The sequence below is a fragment of the Ictalurus furcatus genome, chromosome 15 (assembly GCF_023375685.1).
Source record: "Ictalurus furcatus strain D&B chromosome 15, Billie_1.0, whole genome shotgun sequence".
NCBI lineage: Eukaryota > Metazoa > Chordata > Actinopteri > Siluriformes > Ictaluridae > Ictalurus > Ictalurus furcatus.
Window position 1 is genome coordinate 1,618,651 of NC_071269.1, and position 25,805 is coordinate 1,644,455.

At 41.6% G+C, this 25,805-nt stretch overlaps 1 protein-coding gene across 2 annotated transcripts in view; it reads right to left on the reverse strand.

Moving 5' to 3' along the window:
* Positions 1-207: 207 nt before the first annotated feature.
* Positions 208-25,805, reverse strand: part of mical1 (microtubule associated monooxygenase, calponin and LIM domain containing 1) — a 33,446-nt gene continuing 7,848 nt past the window's right edge. Inside the window, exons 2-25 of one of the 2 annotated variants that reach the window (XM_053643850.1) lie at positions 24,493-24,598; positions 23,623-23,896; positions 23,304-23,511; positions 21,433-21,543; positions 21,226-21,321; positions 20,331-20,486; positions 19,711-19,811; positions 18,602-18,859; positions 18,133-18,248; positions 17,791-17,917; positions 17,554-17,623; positions 17,036-17,183; positions 15,930-16,126; positions 10,522-10,616; positions 10,284-10,349; positions 9,734-9,917; positions 9,420-9,511; positions 7,593-8,508; positions 6,157-6,269; positions 5,815-5,922; positions 4,905-4,998; positions 3,293-3,386; positions 2,902-2,975; positions 208-2,244 (exon numbers count right to left, since the gene is read on the reverse strand). In XM_053643850.1, the coding sequence (XP_053499825.1) occupies positions 2,045-2,244; positions 2,902-2,975; positions 3,293-3,386; positions 4,905-4,998; positions 5,815-5,922; positions 6,157-6,269; positions 7,593-8,508; positions 9,420-9,511; positions 9,734-9,917; positions 10,284-10,349; positions 10,522-10,616; positions 15,930-16,126; positions 17,036-17,183; positions 17,554-17,623; positions 17,791-17,917; positions 18,133-18,248; positions 18,602-18,859; positions 19,711-19,811; positions 20,331-20,486; positions 21,226-21,321; positions 21,433-21,543; positions 23,304-23,511; positions 23,623-23,883 (3,885 nt within the window). In that variant the 5' untranslated portion in view covers positions 23,884-23,896; positions 24,493-24,598 and the 3' untranslated portion in view covers positions 208-2,044. The remainder of the gene's footprint in view (positions 2,245-2,901; positions 2,976-3,292; positions 3,387-4,904; positions 4,999-5,814; positions 5,923-6,156; positions 6,270-7,592; positions 8,509-9,419; positions 9,512-9,733; positions 9,918-10,283; positions 10,350-10,521; positions 10,617-15,929; positions 16,127-17,035; positions 17,184-17,553; positions 17,624-17,790; positions 17,918-18,132; positions 18,249-18,601; positions 18,860-19,710; positions 19,812-20,330; positions 20,487-21,225; positions 21,322-21,432; positions 21,544-23,303; positions 23,512-23,622; positions 23,897-24,492; positions 24,599-25,805) is intronic. The other variant, XM_053643849.1, reaches the window with a different exon arrangement.

Genomic DNA, 25,805 nt, shown 5'->3' on the forward strand with positions numbered 1-25,805 from the left:
ACTGCACACGATCACACAGACTATATAATCAGCGCAGCAGGATATTTCAGATAGAAAAATAACCACGAGCATCCATTGTCGAACCTAATTCCCCAGATAGTGCTGCTTTTGTTTTGTTCAGCAAACGATTCATGGTTTGCAGGTCTTTTAAAAACACACACACAGGCACACTGCTGCTGTTCTGCAGCCATTACTATTGTGAGAATGAAGCGTGCAGGCTACTGGGAGCTCAAAATGACCCGAATTGAAATGATGGAAACAGTACAATTGGCATTTTGTGAACGAATTATATTTGTTATTCTTCACATGCTGTGTGAAATCAGTACAACTAAATATTTCTACCATCTATACATCTATACTATTTTCTGTACCACTTCCGTATCCTGGGAATAGTCATGGGAATCCTGGAGTCTATATCAGGGAACTCGGGGCACAAGGTGGGGGACACCCTGGATGACAGAGTGCCAACCCATCACAGGGCACACGCACACTACGGACACTTTAGACACGCCAATCAGCCTACAGCGCATGTCTTTGGACTGGGGGAGGAAACCGGAATACCCGGAGGAAACCCCCAGAGCACGGGGTGAACATCCAAACATGTGCGGGAATGAAACCCCCAACCCTGGAGGTGCGAGACAAACACATAACACAGGTGATGGATCAAAATTCTTCGTTTGTAAAAACATATTGTCGTTGCCCGCTTCATAACGCCGTTGCTCCCCCAAGTTATTCTGAAAGCCTCCTTTTCCTGCTTCCTGTCTAAATTCAACCAAAACTCCCTCTGCATTTTGTATCTCCAGCTCAAATCATATCAGCACACAATATCCAGCACAACATGCATAAAAGCAGCACCCCAGACAATTCAGAGTTGTTGTCATTTATACACTGTATTTATTATCGTGTGAATTCCACGTGCCAGTGCCGTCATGGGTAAAAGAAAAGAAAACGATAAAGAAAACCAAAAACAAAGCAACTCTAAGAGTTCCACGTCGGACCATTCTACAACCGTACCACCTACGAGTTGTACGTTACCGACCGCAACGTACAGAAGCAACACGACCACCGTTCCATTCAGATGAAAATACAGCTGTTATTTCATGGCATTTCAAATCAGAACAGAAACCCTGAGTTTCAACATCAACTCATTTGAAATGGGTTTCCATGAAAATCATAATAATAATAATAATAATAATAATAATAATAAGAGGAAGAAGAAGAAGATGAAGAGGAAGTTGTGGAGAATATAGAAAATGTAAAGAGGTACTGAATGTATCAAATACATTCATAAATAATATATGGATTATGATTTTAAACCCCCTCTCCTCCCCCCTCCCCTTTTTTATTTTGTTCATTTATTTATTTATTTATTTATTTTTACAGCTTTTGCATCGACATTTCAGATTATGGCATGTAGTCAATAAGCAGCAGCAAAAAGACTGAAATACCATTTCTAACAAACAACACATTATAAATGAGTTTTATAATGACAGTGTGAACATTTAGCTTTCAGAATAGCTATGTGCTTGCCAGAACAGCTGGATAAATATGAGAGATATAATAGATTAATACACATTCAAACCATTTTTGATACTTACACCATAATGATGCAATCTTTCAATTTCACTGTCTGATACAGTGTGTGGTACATACTGTGTGTTTGTATGTGTGTGTGTGTGTGTGTGTGTGTGTGTGTGTGTGTGTGTATGGTGGTGGTGGTGGTAGTCTAGCTACATTATGGGGCTTCCACTGGTTTCTCTCTAGGCTGTGACTAGGCAGTGAAGGCTTGGGTGGCTCATAATAAAAGTGCCAGAGTTTTCTGGAATAATCTCGGGTGTCTTTCATGGGTGGCCTCGGTATTTGATTTGACAGTTTAAACCACACTACATATTCTGAACCTCCAGCCATGGATCCTGAGTGTGTCCAAGTGCACACAGTAACAAGTCGTAGGCTTGTATGCTTTGAAGTCTTTGGTTTGAGATGTAAAAGCTGAAGGGCAGAACGTGGTGACAAAGAGTCTCTATGTGCGCGTGAGTGCGTTCTATCACGCCCAGTGTACCTGAGCTCCTGCAGTGGACAGTCTCTTGTTCTCCATCACTGCGGAGCTCAGATGTTCCTCCTCCATCTCTTTAAGCCTCTTCTCCTCTAGGAAGGACACAAGAGAATTCCTCATGTCCACCACGTCCAGCATCTGCTGTAGGATCTGTCCCTCCTCTGCCAGTTGCTCTGCAGTCTTCTGAGAATCTACACACACACACACGCATTATTGTGAACAATATTTTGACCTGTCCTGTATAAATGTACATAGATGAATCAAACCACATATCTCACTATAGGCTAACTGCCACCAGCATGTGCAATCCTGTTTACATATCCGGTACAAATTTTAAACCATTACATAAAATATATAATATTGTAACATTTATGCATATTATATATATATATATATATATATATATATATATATATATATATATATATATATATAATATGCATAAATGTTACAATATTATATATTAATCAGTAAAATGTTTTTTTTACTGTCAGTAAAATTGCATTTACAGAGTTTAAATACACCCCGTCAGTCCCCCACGTTCAGCTTAATAAGCATTAGACTCTGAAAATAAGGATCTCCAGGAGCAATATCAGAATGCAAATGGTGTCCTGAAAGGCTAAACTAGCTTAGCAAACATGTTTCGTGGCTTCCAGGTACTGCCGCATCCTCGAATTAGGTCAAAGCTTAGAACATGACATCACTAACGGAGCTACATGGTCTCTTTTATGGTTTCTTTTTCAAACCTACACAGAAAATCTGTTCTGAATGGGGCGGGGGTGGGGGGATAAAAATCTGCAACGGGTGAATACAACAAAAGTACACAACCAATAAGTGGCCTGTAATACCTTCTATCTCCATATAGCGACGTAGCTCCAGCTCCAGCATGCTCTGCTTGTCCTCCAGTTCCAGCTGTCGAGATCTGGATAGCAAAAGTGAGACAGATATTGCATTAACATTACATGGTGGGAATCGGTATGGGGGCTGGGGTAGGGAAGTGTTATGGTATGTAAATATATGCTAAAATCTACAGCATGCTCAAGGCAGCTTAAACATACCCCATCAGCGCCCATATTCATCTTAATAAGCATTAGACATTTTGAATAAAGGTTGCCAGGAGCAACGACAGGGGGAAACTGTGTCCTGAAAGACTTGTATTAATTAAATGTTGAAATGACTGCACCATATATAGAACAGAAAGGTTTGGAGCTGGTGTAAGCATGGGCAGGCTTGACTTACGCCACCATGAGATCAGATTCCTCTGAAACCAGGGCGTTCTTCTGTTGCACCAGGTCGATCCACTGGTCAATCATGTCTGTTGAGGCATCAGAGCCTTAAGAGGAAGAAAACAGGACATTAACTGGCTTAGCCAAGACGGCATGGTATAAAACACATTTTTATCCTTTAGTCTATCGATGACCCCTTCAATTAATGCAAATATATTTAGATATCATCAGCATGTCATGAACTTGACTGAATCACTGGCTGACCAACTCACTGAGCTCCTCTCTTTGAGGACATGGGGACAGTATACCAGGATGGAGTAGCAGAGGAATTGTGCTGTCACTACAGATCGATATAAAACTACTCAGATTGATCACCTTTATCATATGATAATATGATATGCTATCGATCAGGATCCACAGCACAAGAAGACTCACTGAATCGTTTAATGGAGTATAAATCATACCGTATGTTATGGCTTTCACCGTCACCGAGATTTTGGACTAACGTGTTAGACGGCCCTCTCTACCATCATCATCATCATCAAAACACCATTTAAAAGAAATATCTTTTGAAAGAACAGGTCCAGGGACTTGTAGAATCGATACCAATGCACACTAAAGCTGTTCTGAAGTTCTTGTTGGCCCAACAACACATTTTTCCCCCCCTTCAATTTGTCAACAATCTGTATTTTTCAAATAAACCACTGTTTCATACTGAAGTCTCACAATATTACATATACTGTAGCACATGTGCTGTTTTAGCCTATACACCTTTCTACGGCATTATCAACTGATTTCTTATATAGGGCACGTTTGGTTTTTTTTGGTTTTTTTTTTAAAAAGTGTATTAAATCGCAGTGGACACATTTTAATAAACGTTCATCCAAGATTTCTTATTGACTTAGTTCTATCGATTTTGTAACGGCCTGTTTTGATCGTTTATTTTATCGTGTGAAAATGTATACATTACCGCTTACAGCACAATATAATTAAATATACATTAAAAAAAAAAAAAAAAGAAAACTTGTAAATATGCATGTTTCTTCACTCTAGATGCATCCTCGCTCCTCGATTTCTCTGAGAACATTTAAAGCAGGAGTGTCCGATCGTATCCGGAAAGGGCCGGTGTGGGTGCAGGTTTTCTTTCCAACCAAGCAGAAGCCACTTCTTAATCTACTGAAAGCCAAGCCTAACTGATCATATGCCCATCAGCTATATGCCTAGGTCTTAACAATTGTTATGAGTGACTACGGGAATTTGGCCTGTGTGTTAACTCATATTTATACCCCTAGTCCTGTTCCTAGTCATCCAGGTGTACTCATAAAAATGTCAAATATCAATGGGAATATACTTCAAATATATTTCTCTCATATGAATTCATAGCGGCGCCAATAATTTGTGCACACCTATGTTTAATAAAGATTATTTGTTGTTGTTTTTTTTGCAATTGTTTGATATCCATGAGAGCAGAGTATTTTTGTTCTTTTTTTTTTTTGAACAGCCTTCTTTGCTCCTTTTTACCAGCATGTTGCCAATAAGAGTGGAGGGCACTGTACTGCATGTCCATCGATCAGTATTTGAACACTGTATAGGTGAAGAACGTATCAGAAGATGAAGAGACATACCAGCCTGTCCTCGGAGAGATCTCTCTAGCACCACTCCCTTCTCCTCCAGGTCTTTAAATGTCACCTCAATCTCCTCCAGCCTCCTCTGGATAGACTACAGATCACACACACACACACACACACACACACACACACACACGACAGACACCAGGAGGATGATCGCACTGGACATTACACAACAGTCCAATGTGAGACTGAATAGAAATAATTTCGCACGTTTAACTGGGTGTGTTTCAACATTTCAGTGTTATGGCATGGGATAAATGAGCGGCAGTAAAATAAAATAAAAAAAAGTTTACTTGACTAGAGTCTGTTTTCGCTACATATGATGTGAGGACCATTGCAATGCAGGGGCGAGAAGGTGTAAAGTAGGACAACGTTTTCACACATACAAGCCCGGATATTTCACACCGGCGCAGCACAAATCTAATCTTAGTTTACAGAAAGAAAAAAAACAAAACACCACACACACTATATCTGAATAACAGGGGTGTAAAAATACATTTAAATATATTGAAAAAATATTTTAATGCCTGTAAGAGGTCATAAACCTGCAGAGATGATTCAATGGTCCTATCATACAAACCTAGTGTTGGAGCATGTGTTTGTTGGACAAGCGTGATATAGAGAAATAAAGAATGAGAGTAGTTTCTCCTGTTGTGGAATTTGTTTTCATTTTTAAGAAGAGTACAAAAAATTATTATTATTATTATCGTTTTTTTTAAGTAGATCCTGCTCAACTAAACAGGAACCAGTTCTGTTTCTGGCTGCGGTCCACTGGCTGATTTCTCAGCACTCACAGTGAGAGCTACATAACGAGAGCCAAGTAGTGCAATATACGATGTCCACACTGTGGATTTGTTCAAATCAAAAATGGTTTTGTTATCTGCAAAGGAGTTAGATTTCTAACCTGAGCTTTACGCAAGCGCTGAAGTTCGCTCATCTTGGCCCTTCGCTCCAGAGTCCTCATCTTCATCAACTCCTGTTTCTCCGCCTCAGACAGGTTCACTGATACAGCCTGAGCAAAACCAAATCATGTTAACGCACTGAGACACAAAACAAAGCAGAAGACATAAAAAAAAAAAAAAAGGGTTTCGATTTTATATTCAGCTGGTGGTTTAGGAGGGAGAAACGCTTAAATAAATATGCACATATCATATAAGGATGGATTCTTTGCTCAAGGGCAGGTCTCTAGGCGGCACCTGCTGAGCGGGACAAGCATATGAGTACTGATTATTTTCTAGCATCTGACCTGGCCATCCATGAAATTCTCCAGAGCGAGATCCTCTTCGTTCTCTTCATCGTCTTCTTCATCGTCGTCGTCGTCGTCGCCATCCGCCTCGTCTGAATCTGCCTGACCTAGTGCTAGTAATGCAAAGTAAACATAAATAAATAATTAAGTAAATAAACTCCCGGAGAGTTATAAGGCTTGTGATTTGAGACAACAAGCAAAACCACGGTGTAAGTTAGAGATACCTGTATGGTATGGGTTTTGGAGCCTCAACGTAACTAAGGAGAGAGAAACCATTAAGGTGGTAGGAGCGAACTTTGTACAGAGTGAACTTACGAACCTTTTTTTAAAAAAAACTGATGGGCTGGTCTTGCGAAAGGCAACATATAGACAGGCGTGATAAATTGTGGCGAAAAACCCCGCCCAAGATGAGCACACTGTTCAGAATAGTATAAAAGACCCATGGTATGCTGCATGAACTCAGATTGTCTGCAGACATCTCAACTTTATGGCTTAAATAAAAGTTTGATTTCTTTTGACATCTACAACCCCTTGTCCATCAAGCTTTTGACTTAGGTTGGAGAGGTTTTTCTAGAACAATAGCTGCACTGACGACTTTTTGCTAGCAAGCTTTGTTTAGATTAGGAGAGTTTACAGCATGATGTTGGAAACAGGTCATCAGAGATATACACAGAAACCTAGCCAATAGCATAGCTGTATACAGGGCTGCACGGGAGCTCTTGGTCACCGCTCTGGCCCTCACCCTCTGCACTGTAAAATAAACAGGTGTCTATCTGATTTAACACATTTGCCAGAGCCATATCTCCCTGCAGCTCTTGCCTGGTTTCTCACTGAAGCTAAGCAGGGCTGAGCCTGGCCAGTACCTGGATGGGAGACCTCCTGAGGAAAATTTAGGTTGCTGCTGCTGGAAGTGGTATTGTAGCCAGCAGGGGGCGTTCACCCTGTGGTGTGTGTGAGGCCTAATTCCCCGGTGTAGTGAGGGGCACACTATAATGTAAAAATAGCACGGTCTTTCGGATGGGACGTTAAACAGAGGTCCTGGCTCTCTGTGGTCATTAAAAATCCCAGGACACTTCACGTAAAAGAGTAGGGGTATAACCCCGGTGTCCTGGTGAAATTCCCCCATTGGCCCTTATCTACCATGGCCCCCTAATAGTCTACATCACTCTCCTCTCCACCAATAGATGGTATGTGATGGGCGTTCTGGTGCACTATGGCTGCCGTCACATCATCCAGGTGGATGCTACACACTGGTGGTGATTGAGGAAGACCCCCGCCCCCCCCAACCATACTATGTGAAGCACTTTGAGTGTCTAGAAAAGCGCTATATAAATGTAAGTGTAACAACCTATTCAAACGATCATTTCATTCCCAAGCCCTTCATTAAGCTGACCTCGCTAAATCAGCCATGAGAATAAGTTGGAATATTTCCGTACCTGCAGGATGGATTCGTAGCACACTGAAGCGGTGCTGCAGCCTTGGTGAAGACAGGTTCCAGGGTGAGAACTTGGATCGGATTCTTCCCTGCCGGAGCTGACTTTCTCTCTGCGCCTCTTCTTTCTTTTTCAAAGCCCGGGAAAGCCTTTTCTGTCGAATGTAGCCCCACGATGCTCCCCCGCTCGAGTAACCCTCCTCCTCTGCTCCACCTCCATCCTGTGGCCTGGAGGATGAGGACGTAGACGACGAGGACACTGGTGTCTCGGAGTCCGAGTCCTGGCTGAAGGTAAAGTCAATCAGCTGCGTTTTCTCCTCGGTTGACAACTGGAGCTTCTTAAGTGAGGCCTTGGGTTTGGATTCACTGTCCGTTTTCGGGCCGTTTTCTGTCTCAGTGGAAGGAGTTTGAAAGTCCTCGTCATTTTCAGGGACGGTTACTGGCACCGATACGAAGCTAGTGAGGTCTGGAGTCGGATCTTGGCTCTCCTTGGGTTCGGTGCGTGAGGACACTACGTTATGGATTTTGCGGGGTTTAGGGACGGGCACTTTAGAACCGCGTGGTGCTGGGACTGGGATGGCGACAGGACAGGAAGGCTCCTCGCCTTTTCGGATGTCGTCGCCCTTTGACTGGGTCTCACTTACTGGACCCAATTCTGTAGGTACGGCAGGCGTACTGCTGTCTTTATCCCCACTCAATACCGGCTGGTCCTCGTGCTCTCCGAACGTGTTGCACTCTGCGGTTTCATCACACTCCGGATCTATAGATATTTTATAGGAGCTTTTTCTCTTTACAGAGCGACACATCTTAGGAGTCACATCAAACACACTCTCTTCCTTCTGCACGTTTTTACTCGCTTCATTCTCCACATTCTGTTCCTCACTCGGCTTACTGCGACTGCCCTGTGTCCTTTTAAGATCCTGTATGGATAGGAAAAAAAAAAAGAAAAATGTACACTGCATTTACATCAACATCTAGCCATTTAGAATACACTCTTATCCAGCACAACAATAAGTGCAGTGGACTAGCAGGCTGTTCAGACTGGAGAGCGCTGGTTCCACTACTGATATCAAACCACCTCAGAGAAACCGCGAGTATGATTATGATTAAATATGGCACTGAAATGATATCCACGATGGGTATCAGTATCAGAAAATGCCGGATGGGATAACGGAGGAAAAAACACGAATGGCCATTTATGTGAGTGAGTGAGCACGGTAAGTGCATCGATTACAAATCGCTCATGCTAACGCTTAGGAGTTACAATATATCTTTGACTGATACTCAAGGCTTCAGAAACGGTATCGTGAAAGAAAAACTTTTTAAAATAAGTCTTTAAGTATAAAGACTTATATGATCATAAGAAAAACTTATGATCATACGCTCCATTTCAAATCCGACTCAGTGTGAAATAAACGTGACGTCGCATTAATCTGATTCATCCGACAAACGAGACAAGACGTGTTTTCAAACCTAAGCACAATACCGCCTTAGTACTGAAAAGTCTTGTGATAAAACACCTCCCTACGGTTTCCTCTCTCTGCGGCCGCCATGTTACACGGTCGTCAGCAAAATACAACCCGAGTGTGCAGAAACACGACCCAGCTCAATGCTTTCACCACTGTTGCGATAACCGCACGCCTGCTTTCTGTTATTTCTAGCGTAAGCTGAAGTAAACCGTTCAGAATGAGCTAGGGTAGAGCGAATCTCCCGCAGCAATGCAGAACACACGTTCGTATTATTAATCGCCATTGTGACGCTGATCGAGGAGAGTGAGAACGACGGGAGCACTAATACACACTGTGTAAATCAGCTGTGATATGTTCCATACCTCTGCACCTGCAGACGGATCTGATTGCTCAGAGTCTCTCTTCTCCTTAGTCTCCTCTTTTGGCTCAGAATGCTGCTCGCAGTAAAACCTCCCTGTGGACAGAGCAAAGAGTAAACAGCTGAAGCTGGCACAACATGCTGGCATGCAATCATACTTCTCTACAGACGATAGAAGAGGGGGAATTGCGCATGCATTTTAAATAGAGTTATTGCAAAAAACAAAACGAATATACATATATATACACATACATACATAACACCTGTAATATTTAGCATTATACTAGTGACAAAGCCTAGTACAGTGAAAAAGCTGACCTGCGTCAGCGTAGAAGGTGTATCCTCCCTGGCGCAGTGTGGTTCCACATTGCTGGCATGTGAAGCAACTGCGGTGGAAGAACTTGCCCTCAGCACTGCCCCTCTCCAGCACGTAGAGCTGCTGATTGCAGAAGTAACACAGCTCGCTGCTTCCTACGTCTGCCACTGGCACTGTGGGCACGGGCTATGGCATGAGTTCAGAACAAGTACGATGTTAACAGCGTTGTCCACTCACCTACTGCGAGGCAAAACAACCGACTGAAGAGCTCGACCAAATCAAAACAAGGCAAAAACGAAGCATAAAATGAATCTATAATCTCACAATGAACAAGGTCATTACTATACAAACACATCACCTATATTCAAAAGCCTTATTTTTGTCTGTGCTGCTCAGCAAGTTTAAAAAAGGAGGAACGAAAAGAGAAGAAAACGCTCTTTGAAGATGCTGCACGGATACAGTGAGATGGACAGGGACTGTCTCACACATGGGTAACAAACGTCTGTACACACACACACACACACGTCCAACATTAAAACAGGCAGTACTCACATCTTTCTTTTTCTCTTCCTCCCTCATATCTTGTTCCTTAGCTTCTCTCTCAGCAGCCAGACGCTCCTGAGGGACAAGTCACATGACCTCATTTGTGGCTCGTGTTATGTAATTCAACCAGACATACCGTACACAAGGAATTTAGTGCCATTTGCAACTGCTGTTTGGAGAAAAAATTTTAAAAATAAATTTAAAAAAAAGTGTACAATGCGAGCATGGCCTGGTGTTTGGTGCCCACCTTGCGTCTCTGGAGGGAGTTGTGCTTGAGCTTGTTGAGGAAAAAGACAGCGGAGCGGGTTCTAGCTAAGGAAAGGGACTTCGAGCTGGCCTGCTCTGTGGAGCACAGGATGACAACAAAGTCAGCAACATTCCTCCATTAACAAATATGAAATCACTTCGAACTGTACAGAAACGAGTTCATGTGGAAAACAGAAAAACGAGATGAGAACAATACTGATTGACAACTTGATGGATTTAAAAATAAGGGGCGAGCCAATAACGTCTACACGATGTGACGACTCGATTCATAAAGCAGCGATCTGATCCTCGCAACACCACTGAATCTGCTAGGATGGGATTCGATTTAGTATCATGTAAAACGATGTAACCGATCTTGCTAAGAATCCTGGGTAGGGTTCTACCCTTCGTTCGTGAATGACGATGTACAGAAGGAGTTATGGCAAAATAACAGCTAGCTATTAAATGATTTACACATCAGTTTAAAAATATGAATTATTTCTTACACACCAGATGTTTGTCCATTTTTTTTTTTGTATAATAATCATTTCACGATTGTTCCATTGATTAATCGTAATCAATCGTTGCCGTTTTAAAATCAACGCATCGATCCGTGTCATTGGATCGTTACACCCCTATATGACCAAAGCTGTTCTTTTATCAACTATCCAACACTGGAGCAATGAATGAACCACAAATATCTTCTTTTGAATACACAGTTCTAATGGAGCGTTTACATAATAAACACCTGACTGCAAAAAATTCATCAAACTGTCCAAAAATACATTTCCATAAATATTTATCGCCTGCCCCAACAGCTTCCATTATAAGCGAGTTCATTTCTAAGTACATGGATGGAAATAACTGGAAGACATATTTTAAATACAGAAATACTAGAGTATTTCTTTAAAGAATAGTAAGCTGACTCACATTAGGCAAATCTTTTTTTTTTTTTTCCCCGGGAGGGGGGGTGGGGGGTTAAGATTCTACATCACCGTCATTCAATTGTAGGTGAAAGTGTCGAATAGTGATGGGAGTAATTGAAGTAAAAATATTGAACAACAAAAAGAGAACTAGCTAGGAAAAAAAAAAAAAAGTGCATAATTCACCAACGAATCAAATGAATCATGACTCATGTTTGTGCCGGACATCATTTTAACATTTATACGTGTAATTCTTGACCGCAATTAATTTTTTTTCTAAGGCTTGCATAATCAAAACATGAATCATCATTTTAGGTGAATACAAAAATCCTCCCCCCCCGACTCCACATCGCACCCCCAGCAGATAGTATTCTGTTCTGCTGTCTGCATGCACACCTCCACACATCCATCATTCCGTTCGAGTGACAGCTCTGCCTGCACGTCTGGTCGGGATTCCAGATGAACACAGCATTAAAAACCCCGAGGTCTGGACCTAGCCCTTTTCCCAGCATGTGAAATCATTTCTCACCACACTAATACCTTTTTTTTTTTCTTTCTTTTTTTCAGCTTACACGACGCCAGCTTCCCCTCGTATGGAACGGGCGAGTGTGTGTGTGTGTGTGTGTGTGTGTGTGTGCGTGCGTGTCAGCTGTAGCGGGGTTGGGAGAATCCCACCCTAGCCCACGACGAGCCGTTCCGAGTTCTGCTTTTCATAAATGCTGCGTGTGCTGCTGCAGCAGCACTTGAGATACAGACAGCACAAGACAGGACAACCCATTCACAGCAGAGCATGCTGGGAAAAGAACTCTTAAAGAGACAGTGCATCCATGACAGGACGCTCATGCTTCCAGTCACTTCATATAGGACGCATCTGCAAAGCCTCCAGCATTGGAAACGACCAACTGCCTCCACACGGTGATAAACACAAGCTGCAAAACTGCATTTTACGCCTCACTGTCACATCTCCGACTGTTATCTAGATCAATTTGCTATACGCTTATTTCAACTTCTATCGACGTCTTCAATCAGAACGACTCCACCTCTGATTCATTGTTATGGGAGACACTTAAATCCTTTATCAGAGGGCAGATTATTTCTTACTCCGCTCTCTCTATTTAAAAAGACCCACTGCTAGGCTTAATGAACTCACATCTGCGACCATTAACCTCGATCAAAGATATGCACTGAACCCTTCTCCAGAACTTCTTAGAGAGCGTCTCGACTTACAGGCAGAATTTAATCTGATTTCGACGAAAGAGGCGGAACGCTTGTTGTTGCGTACTCGTGGTTCACACTATGAACATGGCGGCAAGCCGAGTCGTTTACTGGCACATCAGCTGCGGCGACAGGCCACTTCCCGTCTCATACCTAGCATTAAAAACACTTATAATACCGTCACTACAGATCCCATGGAAATGAATGCTACTTTTAAATCGTTTTACTCTTCACTTTATAAATGGGAATTTCCTACAGACAATACTAAAGTGAATGCATTTCTTCAAAACCTTTGTAACCCTGTTATTGATTCGAATACTGCCAAGCAACTGGACTCCCCACTCTCTCTTGAAGAAATGTTAATTTCTGTTAAAACTATGCAATCTAATTAAGCTCCTGGCCCGGACGGGTTCCCAATTGAATTTTTTTAAACGTTTACTGGAAAATTAGCTCCATCGCTTTTGGCTATGTTCAACGAATCCTTGGAATGTGGGTCTTTGCCTCCGACTCTGACACAAGCCACGATAGCTCTGCTTCTTAAGGAGGGTAAGGATCCATCCTCCTGTGGGTCTTATAGACCGCTGTCTCTGCTTAATGCAGATGTAAAGGTGTTGGTGAAAGTAATGGCACCTCGTTTAGAGAATGTACTCGCTTATATTATATCTGAGGAGCAGAACGGTTTTATAACGGGACGTCAGTTGTTTTTCAATACCCGTACACTCTTTAATATAATTTATTCAAAGCATTTGACTGAGCTTCCTGAGATTGTGATTTCATTAGATGCTGAAAAAGCATTTGACAGGGTTGAGTGGGAGTATTTGTTTGCAGTTTTGAGGAAATTCGGATTCGGGGTTTATTCGGATTATTTTGCTCTTGGACGAGGGTGTTGCCAAGGCTGTCCTTTATCCCCTCTGCTTTTTGCTGTCGCTATCGAGCCTCTGTCTATCGTATTAAGATCTTCTCACTTGTTTAAAGGAATAGTTCGATACGGTGTCGAATACAAATTGTCGCTATATGCTGATGATTTGTTATTGTATGTAACCGATCCTATTGCCTGTATGCCTGCTGTCTTTGGTGTTCTGGTAACCTTCAGTTTTGTCTCGGGCTATAAGTTAAATTTGGAGAAAAGTGACTGTTTTCCCGTCAATACTGCAGCATTTTCTCTCCAACAGTCAGATCTACCTTTTCCATTTAGTCAGTCAGGGTTAATAATAAAATAAAATAATTTGTTCTTTTACTTGGGGTGGGAAGCCTCCAAGGGTTCGTAAATCTTTATTGAAGATATGTCGACTTAGTGGAGGACTTGCATTACCCAATTTTCAATTCTATTACTGGGCTGCGCACATCCATAAACTTTGCTACTGGGTTAAATCTCCTGGATCTTCTTGGTGTAAATTGGAGCTATCATCTTGTAGGGAATCCTCTTTACCTGCTTCACTTTATTCCTCTCTACCTACAAAACTCTCCCTATATACTGATAATCAAGTTGTCCTTAACACACTTAAGATTTGGTATCAATTTGGACGGCGCTTTAAGTTTGTAGGTGCGTCCTCTTTGGGTCCTTTAAGCAACAACCACTTATTTCCTCCATCGTGTTTGGACTCTACATTTTCAGTGTGGTATGACAAGGGCATTAAACAAGTTAAAAATCTATATCCCGATGGTGTCTTTTATAGCTTTGCCAATCTGTCATCTACTTATGACCTCCCTGTGACGCATCTCTTTCGTTATTTTCAAATTCGGAATTTCGTTTCCAGATGTTTTCCTGATTTCCCCTCTGCGCCTCCTGAACAGGCTTGGGAAAGCTTGTTTTCAAACAATCCACATCAGAGAGGAAAGATTTCTAAGATTTCTGATTTTATTCTGGCGTTAGGTAATGAGTTGAGTACCGAAGTTAAGAATGCGTGGGAAACGGAGTTAGGAGTACAGATAAGTGAGGAGTGTTGGGAACGTGCTATAGGGAGGGTACAGTCTACCACTTCTTGTGCTCGTCTTGGGCTCATCCAACTTAAAGTTTTACACAGAGTCCATCTGTCCAAGTCGAGACTTTCTGTAATATATCCAGAAGTAGAGGACAAGTGTGATAAATGCCATGGCTCTCCCTGCCATCCAATATATTTTTCTTTTGCCCTGATCTCCATGGTTTTTGGACTGCTTTCTTTATTATCATGTCCACTATTCTCAGAGTAGATTAAAACCTTGCCCATTGACTGCTATATTTGGGATTCCTGACGCCTCAGTTCCATTACGCTCTGTACAAAAAGATACGATCGCTTTCACATCCCCAATAGCAAGACGTTCCCTATTGTTGCACTGGAAGTCTGCTAAATATCCCTCCATCTCCCAGTGGCTAAAGGACGTGATGTTTTTTTTAAAACTCGAGAAAATAAAGTATACGATTAGAGGTTGTACTGGCAATTTTTTTTTATATATATATAAATGGCAACCCTTTATTTCATATTTTATGGACTTACAGACACTGCCCTCTTGAATTTTTGTGCCCGTTGTTGGATTTTACAATATATACATAACCAGGTATAGATATTGGTTAGCCATGATGAGCCGGGGTGGGGTGGGGTGGGGGAGTGTTTAGTTGATTGTACTCTTTGATTTAGTTTTTCTTTTCTACACTGTGTATGTATGTATGTATGTATGTATGTATGTATGTGTGTATATGTAAGTATAACAAAAATGAGAACGGTATTGTTGCTATGTGACCGGAAGCATGTTTTCTTTCTCAATAAATTATTTTGGAAAAGGGAGACCTTGTAGTAAATATTTTGTCTCACTGTATGTACAGTATGCATATGGAGCGGATGGAATAAGGACATGACTTGAACACACTAACGGTAACGGTTGGCCAGCTAGACATGGGCCATTGCTATATATGTGAATACTGATCGATCAAAAACGACTAAATCTCAACATTTACAATTCTGTGCTGCACAAAGAACTAAGAGCCATCTCTGAATATCTACCCCCCCATTGTCTCATGTCCTCTGCGAAGCTCAAACACATGGCAAAGCCGACAGCTGAGGGCAGCACATGTGTACTTTCTATTGATGTGTGAACGGAAACAGATCTCCATATGAGGATGTAGCCCAAATCACATGCCGCATACCAAACGTGTGATGGTTTAGACTCCTGGGACTGTGAGAAACACCACCATGTGTTTTGATTAGTGAAGGTTGTATGTATGCGAGATATATTTAGATTGGATCTAACACCAAATCTACGTCAAATGTCGTGCTAGTGCTGACTACGCATCTACCTGCTGGTTTGGGAGTCTCACTGAAAGCATTGTGGACCTGAGTGAGGTACAGCACCACAGAGAGCTGATCAATCTCCTTGCTAGAGGCAAAGTCACTGGCAGACATGATGGGTGTGATGCCAAACTCCTTCTGGAGAATGTCAAAGGCCATCTGGTTGTTGTATACAGCGTTTTTTTCATCCAGAGTGGACACGTCTCTGCAAGAGAAGAAAAGAGTCGGCTTGGAAAATAACAGATGGTGCTGCTCAGGCCTTTGGAACATGACAAAAATACTCAAGTCGGTTTGTACACATATCGCGGGCTGTCAAATACTTAACGGGGGGAGTTCAAAACACGGCATACGTCACACAATTTTATAGTTTGCATTTAATGTTGAGCAACATCAGTGAAGAAGACTCACACGACCCCAGCCTTACTTTTCCAACCTTTTGTTGCCCCCGTCCCAACTTTTTGAGGCCATCGAATTCAAAATGAGCTAATGTTTTTTCCTAAAATGGTACACTGATTCAGTTTAAATGTTTTCTATGTTCTACTGTGAATAACATTTGGGGTTAATGAGGTTTGCGAATCATTGCTTTCTGTTTTTATTGACATTTTACCCAGTGTCCCAACTTGTTTGGAATCGGGGTCGTATTACACGGCAGTTATAAGCAGTCACTCATTCCCTCACTTTGTCTTGAAATAAATTGTTACAGAGAAACCACAAAAGTGCAAATCAAATGTCCTCCATCCTTTTCCCATGGAAGACGACATAAAGGAGCAGCCTTACCTTACATAAACGTATTTTACAGCAAGCTTCGGCACGTCCACGGACAGTTTCTTTGTTAAATAATTGCACATTTCTAAAATCCATTTATTATTTGGCCCCTCTGGAGGAGTTGTTACCGTACAGTAGAAATGACAACGTTTTATAACGAGCGCATGGATATGAACATGTGCTTTGCCTTGCAGCTGGCACGACTGTCAGAGCCACTGTTCTAGACAATGAATCAAGACTGATCGTATTCAAGAACAGCACTGTGCTGTAACCTAATACACATCGCTTCATATTTGGAGAATACTTATTCTGTTTTCATAAGTAATTCTGCCATTAAAAGAAGCCTTACATGAGTTTGGGTCTGAAGTGTTGGATCAGGGCACAGAGCGCCAGGCCAGATCTCCAGGACTGACTCAGGTCTTTCACTTTCACCCTTTTGCACCAGGCCGTGTGTTTCTGACACCAGTTCAGCAGGTCCGCCACACGTCGCAGGGAAGCTGCACACAACACGTGGATTTCATCATTCACTGGGTGTGGTGGATTAAAATTTTTTATTTTATTTATTTAAACACACTGTACTATCAATTCATGTAATGGAAATGCTATTAGAGAAAGATACTTTTCTCCAGAGGAACACGTGTGGGCCTAAATATTTATCACATAGCATGGTAATTAAGGACAAATAGACTACTTTACTAGTGTGGTGAGTGTATTGTTCGATATGCAGATGTACTGAATTTCAAGGAGTTATACCATTACTACTTATATCGAATGGCTGTTTGATACATTCTTCCGGATTTTAAACAGTCGATAAAATCAGTGGAGGCACAGTGAAATTACGAGCAAGTGATTGCGACTTTAACGTACCTTGACCCAAGTTCTTTGGGCTGGATTTGTTGGTATTCAAGTGGCCCTCAACATTATACAGATGCTTCACCTAAACCACAAACATAAACCATACAGATCACACCAGATTTAACCGGATACACTCCTCGAATATGGAATACACACGATGTGGCTCATAAACTCCACCACTACAAAATAAAAGCCTTTTTTTAAAAAGAAAAAAAAAAAAAAAAAAAAGGGACTTATTTACATTCTTACTTGTATAGGTTTTATGGAGGACATGTTCACATTAGGGTACCGGGTGCTCGGATCGATGCTGTAGGCGGCGTGGTTCTTGCTCGTGTTCTCAGGAGTGGTCTGAGATAGTAACTGATACACACTTTCCCTGTTTCGTTCAAATAATGCGAGGAGATGAGATCAGGTGCTGTTTTAAAATCTTATTATCTCATGATCTGATCCAGCTATAAATCCAGCTCTACAGTGTGTTACATTTCCTGTTGAAATGACTCATGCAGCACAAACACAACACCCCAACGAAATATTAAGAGAGGATGTATTTACTATAAACACATTAGAAATATCTGCATCGCTCTTCAGTACCTCTCGGCCAGAACCTGCATATGCGCCGTTCCTTTTCCCCAACTCCTCACCATCCACGCCGTGTCGAAAGCAGCCAGGAAACCTCGTGCAATTCCTGTCCCCAAGGGCCAAAAGGGCTACACACATCAAAAGCTGCATTACTACAAAGTGGAAAAATGTCACTGTATCAACTGTATCAAAATGCTCAAGATAAGAATACATGCATGCTTTTTTAGAAGGTATACAACAGAATACAGCTATTTTAGTGTTCATCCTAGCCATCGTTTCATCACCAATACACACGGCTCACTACGTTTATTAACATTTCACTTCAAAGCATGGTAAAGCTTTCCGTCTCACTGCATCTCACCTACATCGGACAACGGCACCGACACGACGTGGGAATACGCACCTACTCTCAAGTCAGAGAAAGATCAGACTATACTGTGAAGTGAGTGTGTGTGTGTATGTGTAGATTTGGCTCACACACCTCCACCAGGCAGTCTCCCACCAGGCCAATGAGGAGTTTCTTGCCTTTGCGCTCCATCACCATCGAGGAGTGCTCGGCACGGTGCATGCACGTGAAGTCGAACATGGCTACATCTGCCTCTGCATTGTGATTCGTCGCGAATTCAAGGTTAGGAAGTTTGCGGCCCGTGGAAAACTCGGCGGCGTCACGCGCGTAGTTCAGTAAAGCCTCCCCGTTAACGTTAGCAGGTGCTAACAGCTGCTCCACATTAGCATAGTCCTAAGAGAAAGAGATAACGCATTAAAATCAAGTACACTCAACTTGACTTATTCTTCATAACCGTCATCGAAACCACCATTAATACTGTGACAGGATTTACTGACTTAATGAAAGGATATGACATCAGATATAACCCAACACTACACGGGTTTCTGAATAAAGCCAGTCAAATTTTTTGTAAAAATCTTAAGACGGTTGTGCTACTGAGGGTCCTCCTTCAAAGTAGAGGTCGACCGATAGTGGGTTTTACCGATAACTAAGTCGGTCAGTACCTGTCGATAACGATTAAATCAACCGAGAGTTATTCAAACTGTTACCGAATGAAAACAAACACCCAAGTCAAATATTGCTGAACTTTATTACAAAAATAAACGGTACGTACTGTACTGTGAAAATGTACTGTACTTCTTAAAATTAAATAAATATATTAGCTATTAATAAATAATGTAAATAAAAAATATACACATCCAAACTGAACCAAAACAAAAAAAAAACACTTCAAATAACACAATAAAATTTGACAGTGATTTTTTATTTCGCCTCTAGAGGCCGCTCTCGTACTGTATAATGATAGCAGACCTTTCTCAGCCGCTCCTGCAATGGACGCAACCGGGATAAACTATCAATCGGTCGACCTCTATAAGAAACTAATCCTGGGAAATTCATTTCATAAAATTTGATGGTGAGAACATACTGAGGATCAGTAAAAACCCTGTCTCTGCGCGTGTGTGTTTCCATCTGTAGGTGTTTGTGTGTTACAAAGACCTACTGAAACACTGTATAACTAAACGAACGCGCTCAGTGTCGATCAGTGTTATGCTTCAAACGTTCAGTGTGTGTCCTGGCCTTACTTGCATGATGACCCCTTTCTTCAGCAGACTGTTTTTCTTGGCAGTCATGACAAAGTAGTGAGTGTCATCTTTGTAGTAGACAATGTTCTCCAGATCAATGCCTGATCAATCCAGAGGAGAGAAATGACAGAAAGGAAGAATTCCAAAAATGTCAGGCAGTCATGGAACAGAAAAGATGAGAGTCATTTATGGGTGTATATGATACCAGTCAAAAAAGTTTGGACAGCCCTGCTCATAGAAGCGCTTAATTTCTTAATTAGCATTTTAAAAGCGCATTTTTCTAATAATTTACGATAACACTGACGGATAAAACACATCAAATTATCCAACGAGAAAAAAAATATTAAACAAAACAAAACTACAAGCTATCATGTTTAAACTATATTTTAAATTCTTTAAACCGGGTTTAAACCGACTTTAATACCGAGCCCAAACTGTGGACTAGCAGTATATCTGTCTGTGTACATTACCATTAGCATGTACGTGAAGGAGTGGACGTGTCAGCTATGCGAGCGTGTATTATACAGTACACGAGTGTTTACGTGCAGGTGACTATATAAAAGAGTTCGAGTGCACTTATATTCATAAGCCCACATTTCCACACTGTCCTGCTTCCGTACCCATCTCTGTCTGAAGGTCCCGAAAGAACTTCTGGTTGTAAATGCGTGCCACGCCGCTGATCTCGGGCACCTGAGCCTCGGCTTTGGTGCGGCGGTTAACGAAGTTAGCAGTGATGCCGATGGCCAGCTTCCCTCTCAGCTCCTTTCTCTTAAACCCTAATGCGGAAACACACACACGGCATGCATGACTAATTATCAGAATACGAATGACTAATCTAAGAATGCACGCTTAGATTTTTTCCTGATTACATGACTTGATTAAGTGACTGTACATCAGTGGGGTGGAATATCATGGCGATAATTTTTAAATTTTTTTTTTTTAAATAGTTCTTACAATTACATTTGTTTCACACACTATGAAAACAGTTATAGTGAGTATATGACTAATCACATACACACTTTTAAATCTTTGTGCGCGTGTGTCCCCCCCCCACTGTCTGTTTTATGTCTTAAAATGCATTTAAAAAAAAAAAAAAAAAAAAAAAAAAAAGGATTTCATTTATTCATTTCCAGTAAGCTCTTTATCCTGATCAAAGCTGCTGTGGATCCTGAGCCAACACAATCCAAATCCCAAAACATATTCGCGCTGCATAACATAGAACATAATTATTGCATAGCACGCATCATGGAAAGCTACTGAATACTGCAATGTCAAAAAATTTGCATCACTTTCAGAACATGTCTGAACAGGTACACGTCTTTAATTAGACTGATACATAATTAAACATGGCGTGCACTTATTCACAACCCTTCTCCTACTTCGAGATGCAAAACTTACTTGGCCAGCGAGAGGCAGTTATTACTTACACATCACTTATGAATGTAAAGCAGAACATTTGAATGTGGACTTTAAAAAAAGTAAATATCACGAAAATTCTTTCCGGACAAATCTTACCATCAGGTACAAATCTTCCTCCTCCAGCTGAGATGAAAACATCAAACTGATAGGAAGAAGCAGGGTGAGAACCAGGAAGCAACAAAGCCCTCCAGCCTGAAGAAGAACCGGAGTGGGTTTGTTTTCCAGCTGTGTTCGGGTCACATTTTTACCACAGTCGTGCAGTAGAAACCCAAGTAAGGCTTTGCATAGCAACTAATCACGTACCTGTTCCTGATGCTTGGGGTTCAACCAAACCATTATAGGTCACTCCGGTGTGAACCTCAACCCCCAGGATCAGAGCCAGCTTCAGCAGGATTAACTGCAACTGCCGGATACCTGCGTATGCAAAAAAAACCACGATCACAGACATGCGAGTCAGAAAATACACTACCGGTCATTCTTTATTTTTATTTTTCCCCACCACATTTTAGAATAATAATAATAATAAAGTCAGCAAAACTCTGGAATAACACAAACGGATCTATGGGAATTATGATGTGATTTTAAAATTTTTTTAAAAATCCCAAATAATTTCATATTTTAGTATCTTCAGAGTAGACCCCCTTTTTTGCCTAGAATTTCCAGAAATGTATTCTGGCGTTTTCTTACCCGTGTTCGTGAGGAATCCCCCCCCCCCGAGATGCTTTTTAAACAGTATTAATATTTTGCTCCAAGTCACCCATTAAATTTTTTTTTTTTTTATGTAGATGTTACTTTTCTAATGAAAGACATGAATATGTCAGCACAATTATATTTTTGTCTACGACACTGATTTCAAACATTTTAAATCACACACCTTCAGATCAAAAGCTTTTTAAGACCATGAGAAACGTTTCAGTGGAGCGTCTCTAGACTCTTGACGGTTAGTGTATATCGATGCATGGTGCTGGTTTTGCCTTGTATCGCGTTCATCCAGTAACACTACGGCAGTGTGCAAATCATAAACTCATTAGCTATCCCACTAGGTAAAAGGATGCTCCACTCCTGTGTGCTCCCCACGTCCCATGGCTTGGTTGGCCAAAAACCTAACGTAATAACATTAGCACGTGACGAGCTAGTTAGTCAAGTGAGTGTGTTAATATGACAACAAATAAGTATATGCTCATCATCCTCTTCTAAGAAAGTTTCGAAGGTCATCATCCTTTTTTGGGTACGAGATTTGATGTTCTGTCCTTAAAATCTCATGTTAAAAAAAATTATTATTATTCTAATATGGCCTCTAGCTTCTATGATTATAATTTTTTTGATTGCATGTTGTGCTAGCAGGAGAGTTATACTATACGATGGCTTTGGGTTTAAGTCTATTTTTTTGCTCGGTTTTGTTCGTCCCTGCCATCTGTGCATGCTGTGTATTCGTCAAAAAATAATTAATACCATCACCCAGATCACGTCTCGACCGATATGTGAAGTGCAGCAGGTGGTGTAATTTGGCAGCGTGTGCTATATTTACAGCGTTATGGTGCGTCAAACCACCGTGACGTGTATTAAGGTTAGACATACATACCAAATATAATGTTTGTTTTGTGAAACTCACTAAGGAGCATGTGGAGTTTTTTTTTAAAAAATTGTATATATTTATTTACTTTTTCTGGTTGAACCGGTTTGTTATACAAGAGATAGTTCCGGTACGCTAACGGGAGCGGATGAGCAGCATTCCAAGAGTGCCGTACAGGGACGTCTCACTTTTTGTAAACTTTCAGTTCTAGAAACAGTCCCGCCGAAAGCTTTACTACAGTAAAGTTAGCGACGTCATCAGAGGACGCAGCGAATGATGCGTCTGGTGAAGTAAAAAAAAAAAAAAAAAAAAAAAAAAAAAAAAAAAAAAACCGGCTACTGATTTTTCCACGGTAATATATACGTGATTTATGAACGCATGAGTCATATTTTCTTGAGTTGATCTGTCCAAGTTTTATATACGCTGTGCTGTGGATAGAGTTTCTGATTTATATTCAACACATAAATGAATATACCATTAATATGGAGATGTCAGTGGTACAAAGCTACTATGTGAATATTAACAAGAATGACAAATAAAAGGTATTTGTGGTTTAAATGATAAATTTACAAGAGGATCCTTTTAAAACGACGACACTCACTAATGTGGTCGAGAGAACCAGAGCAGAATTTGCCGTAGAACTTCTTTGCACCGAGATTGCGTAAATCTCGGATGGTGTACGGCCACAGATGCAGGACATTGTTCCTGGAGAAAGATGTCCTCTTTTCCAACAAGACCACCTGTGCACCTAGAAGAGCCAACTCGATGGCTGTCCTCAAGCCACACGGGCCTGCTCCCAGGACTAAACACTGCAACAGAAGAACCGGGGGGCGGCGAGATACGACTTCGATACAGATACTATGAAATCTGGAGTACTCGATATTCAGCGTTATTTTTTGAGCAGTTAGATATGTTCATACCTTAGTCTTGGCGCAGGGTTTGCCCTGGTCGTAATCTGGGTGTGCTGCCCTCTTGTCAATCTTCTCCCAGAGTTCTTTCGCGTTCCAATAGTTCAGCTTCTCTTTCAGCTTACCGTAAAAGTGGCGGTAATCCTGGGCATCTAACTGTAGATGGCGACAGAGCTCACTGAAATTCTGCTGAACATCTTTGCACGTCCCAGCTAGCACGAACTGGTCAAACAGGGCGTGGCTTAAATTAACAGGGTTCTGCTGATCAGTCATGCTGTAAGATGACCTGGAAGACAACACCGCATGACAAGAGTTTACATTAGTAGGTGGTTACTGACTGGCATTTGCGTTTGAATTGTGGAACAGACGGGTATTATCCTGATTAGAGCAGACAAAGGTCATTGTCATCCAAAGAATAGCACTAGATAACACAATGAATGACCCAATAAGCTCTTCTTAACAGGTGCACAAAAGTGACAAACACAATAGGAGTTCAAACACCGACACTGACCTTTGAACTTGCACAACAGATTGGGTCGCAACTGTTTAATCTAAACTGCCCTAATAACGCAGACGGCAGTAACTGCTCATAGAGTTAGAAAGAGAACATTTGCTTCATCTTGGTCCCGATGTCCAGGCAAACAAGCAGTAAATAGGTACAGTGCCTCCAGTAAGTATTCACCCCTTAGAAATTATTTCTCTTTTTGCAATATTGCAACATCAAATTTAAGTATATTACAGTGGGGATATTTCTGCCCCTTTTTAAGTGACTCTCTACAGATTTTTCGATTAAATAAATTATTAGATCTCCTTAGAATTATTTAAAAAGAAACTCTAAATTTAAAAAAAAATCTAGAAATTGCTTAACTGATAAGTACTCACTGTCTAGAGTCAATGCTTAGTGCATGGTCCTTCAGCAGCGATTTACAGCTCTGAGTTGTCACGGAAATGTCAGACACATGAGCTTTGCACCTCCTGATTTCGGGTTCTCCATGGCGCAAAAAACAAAAACAAAACAAAAACGTGATCGGACATTCTGCAGGCACCTTGTTTATTAGGGAAGTAAGTAAGTGGGCTTTGAGTGTATGGTCAGCCCAGACTTTTCAATACCCTGCCATAAATCCCAGCTCTATGTGAGATCTTCACAGTCAGTTGCTTCTGGGTCTGCCCCCAGTGGGACATGCCTGATCCAGCTCTAGTGGGAGCCACCCTGGGGAAATGTTTGTAAGGTGCCTTATCTAACCCGGCAGCAGCTCCACTTTGTGCCCGTCCTGGATTGCCAAGCTTCTGGTCCTATAACGTGGCTAATCCCAGCGACACTGCAGAGTTTCCTCTGCCTGTACTTGTTATATTATACTTTTGGTCATTATCTGTTACAGCTTGTGACCATAGGTCAGGCAGGTCCCCTGGATAGACAAATCAACAGAGAGCTTCATCCAAAAACTGAGCTCCTGCTTTCCACAGATCAGTGGAGTGACTGCTATTGCTCATCCCGTTGGTTTATTAGTCTCACACTTTTTCCCTGACTTGTGAATAAGAGATCAAGGTAATTAAACTCCTCTGCCAGAGGCAAGGTCTCACCCCTCTCCTGATAGAAGCATTTCACTCTTTTCTGGTAGAGAGAAAAATGGCCTCAGACTAGGAGGTGTGAATGTCGATCCCCTTTATGGATACCTTGTCATGGTGAAAGGGTGTACCGCAGAGCTAGGGAACTGGGAGCGTAACGCTCCCAGCAGAGCCACCCTTGGTGAACAGATCTGAGGGCAGAGGTCAGACGAAAAGTGATCATAAAGACCCTCATGAAAGGTACAAAAAAAGTCAGGTATGTAGGTGGTCTTCACAGGTGACTGGAAACTCATGTAGCCCAGTCATGTGGACATGAACATCAAACTGGGGGAGCACGGCGGCTTAGTGGTCAGCACGTTTGCCTCACACCTCCGGGGTTGGGGGTTAGATTCCCGCCTCTGCCCTCTGTGTGTGGAGGTTGCCTGTTCTCCCTGTGCTCTCTATGGGTACTCCAGTTTCCTCCCCCAGTCCAAAGCTATGTGTTGTAGGCTGACTGGCATTTCCAAATTGTCCGTAGTGTATGAATGGCTGTGTGTATCTGTGCCCGGTGGTGGGTTGACACCCCGTCCAGGGTCATATGAAAAAAATAGCAGAGCACAGGAACTGAATTAAACGCCTAGTAACTTAAC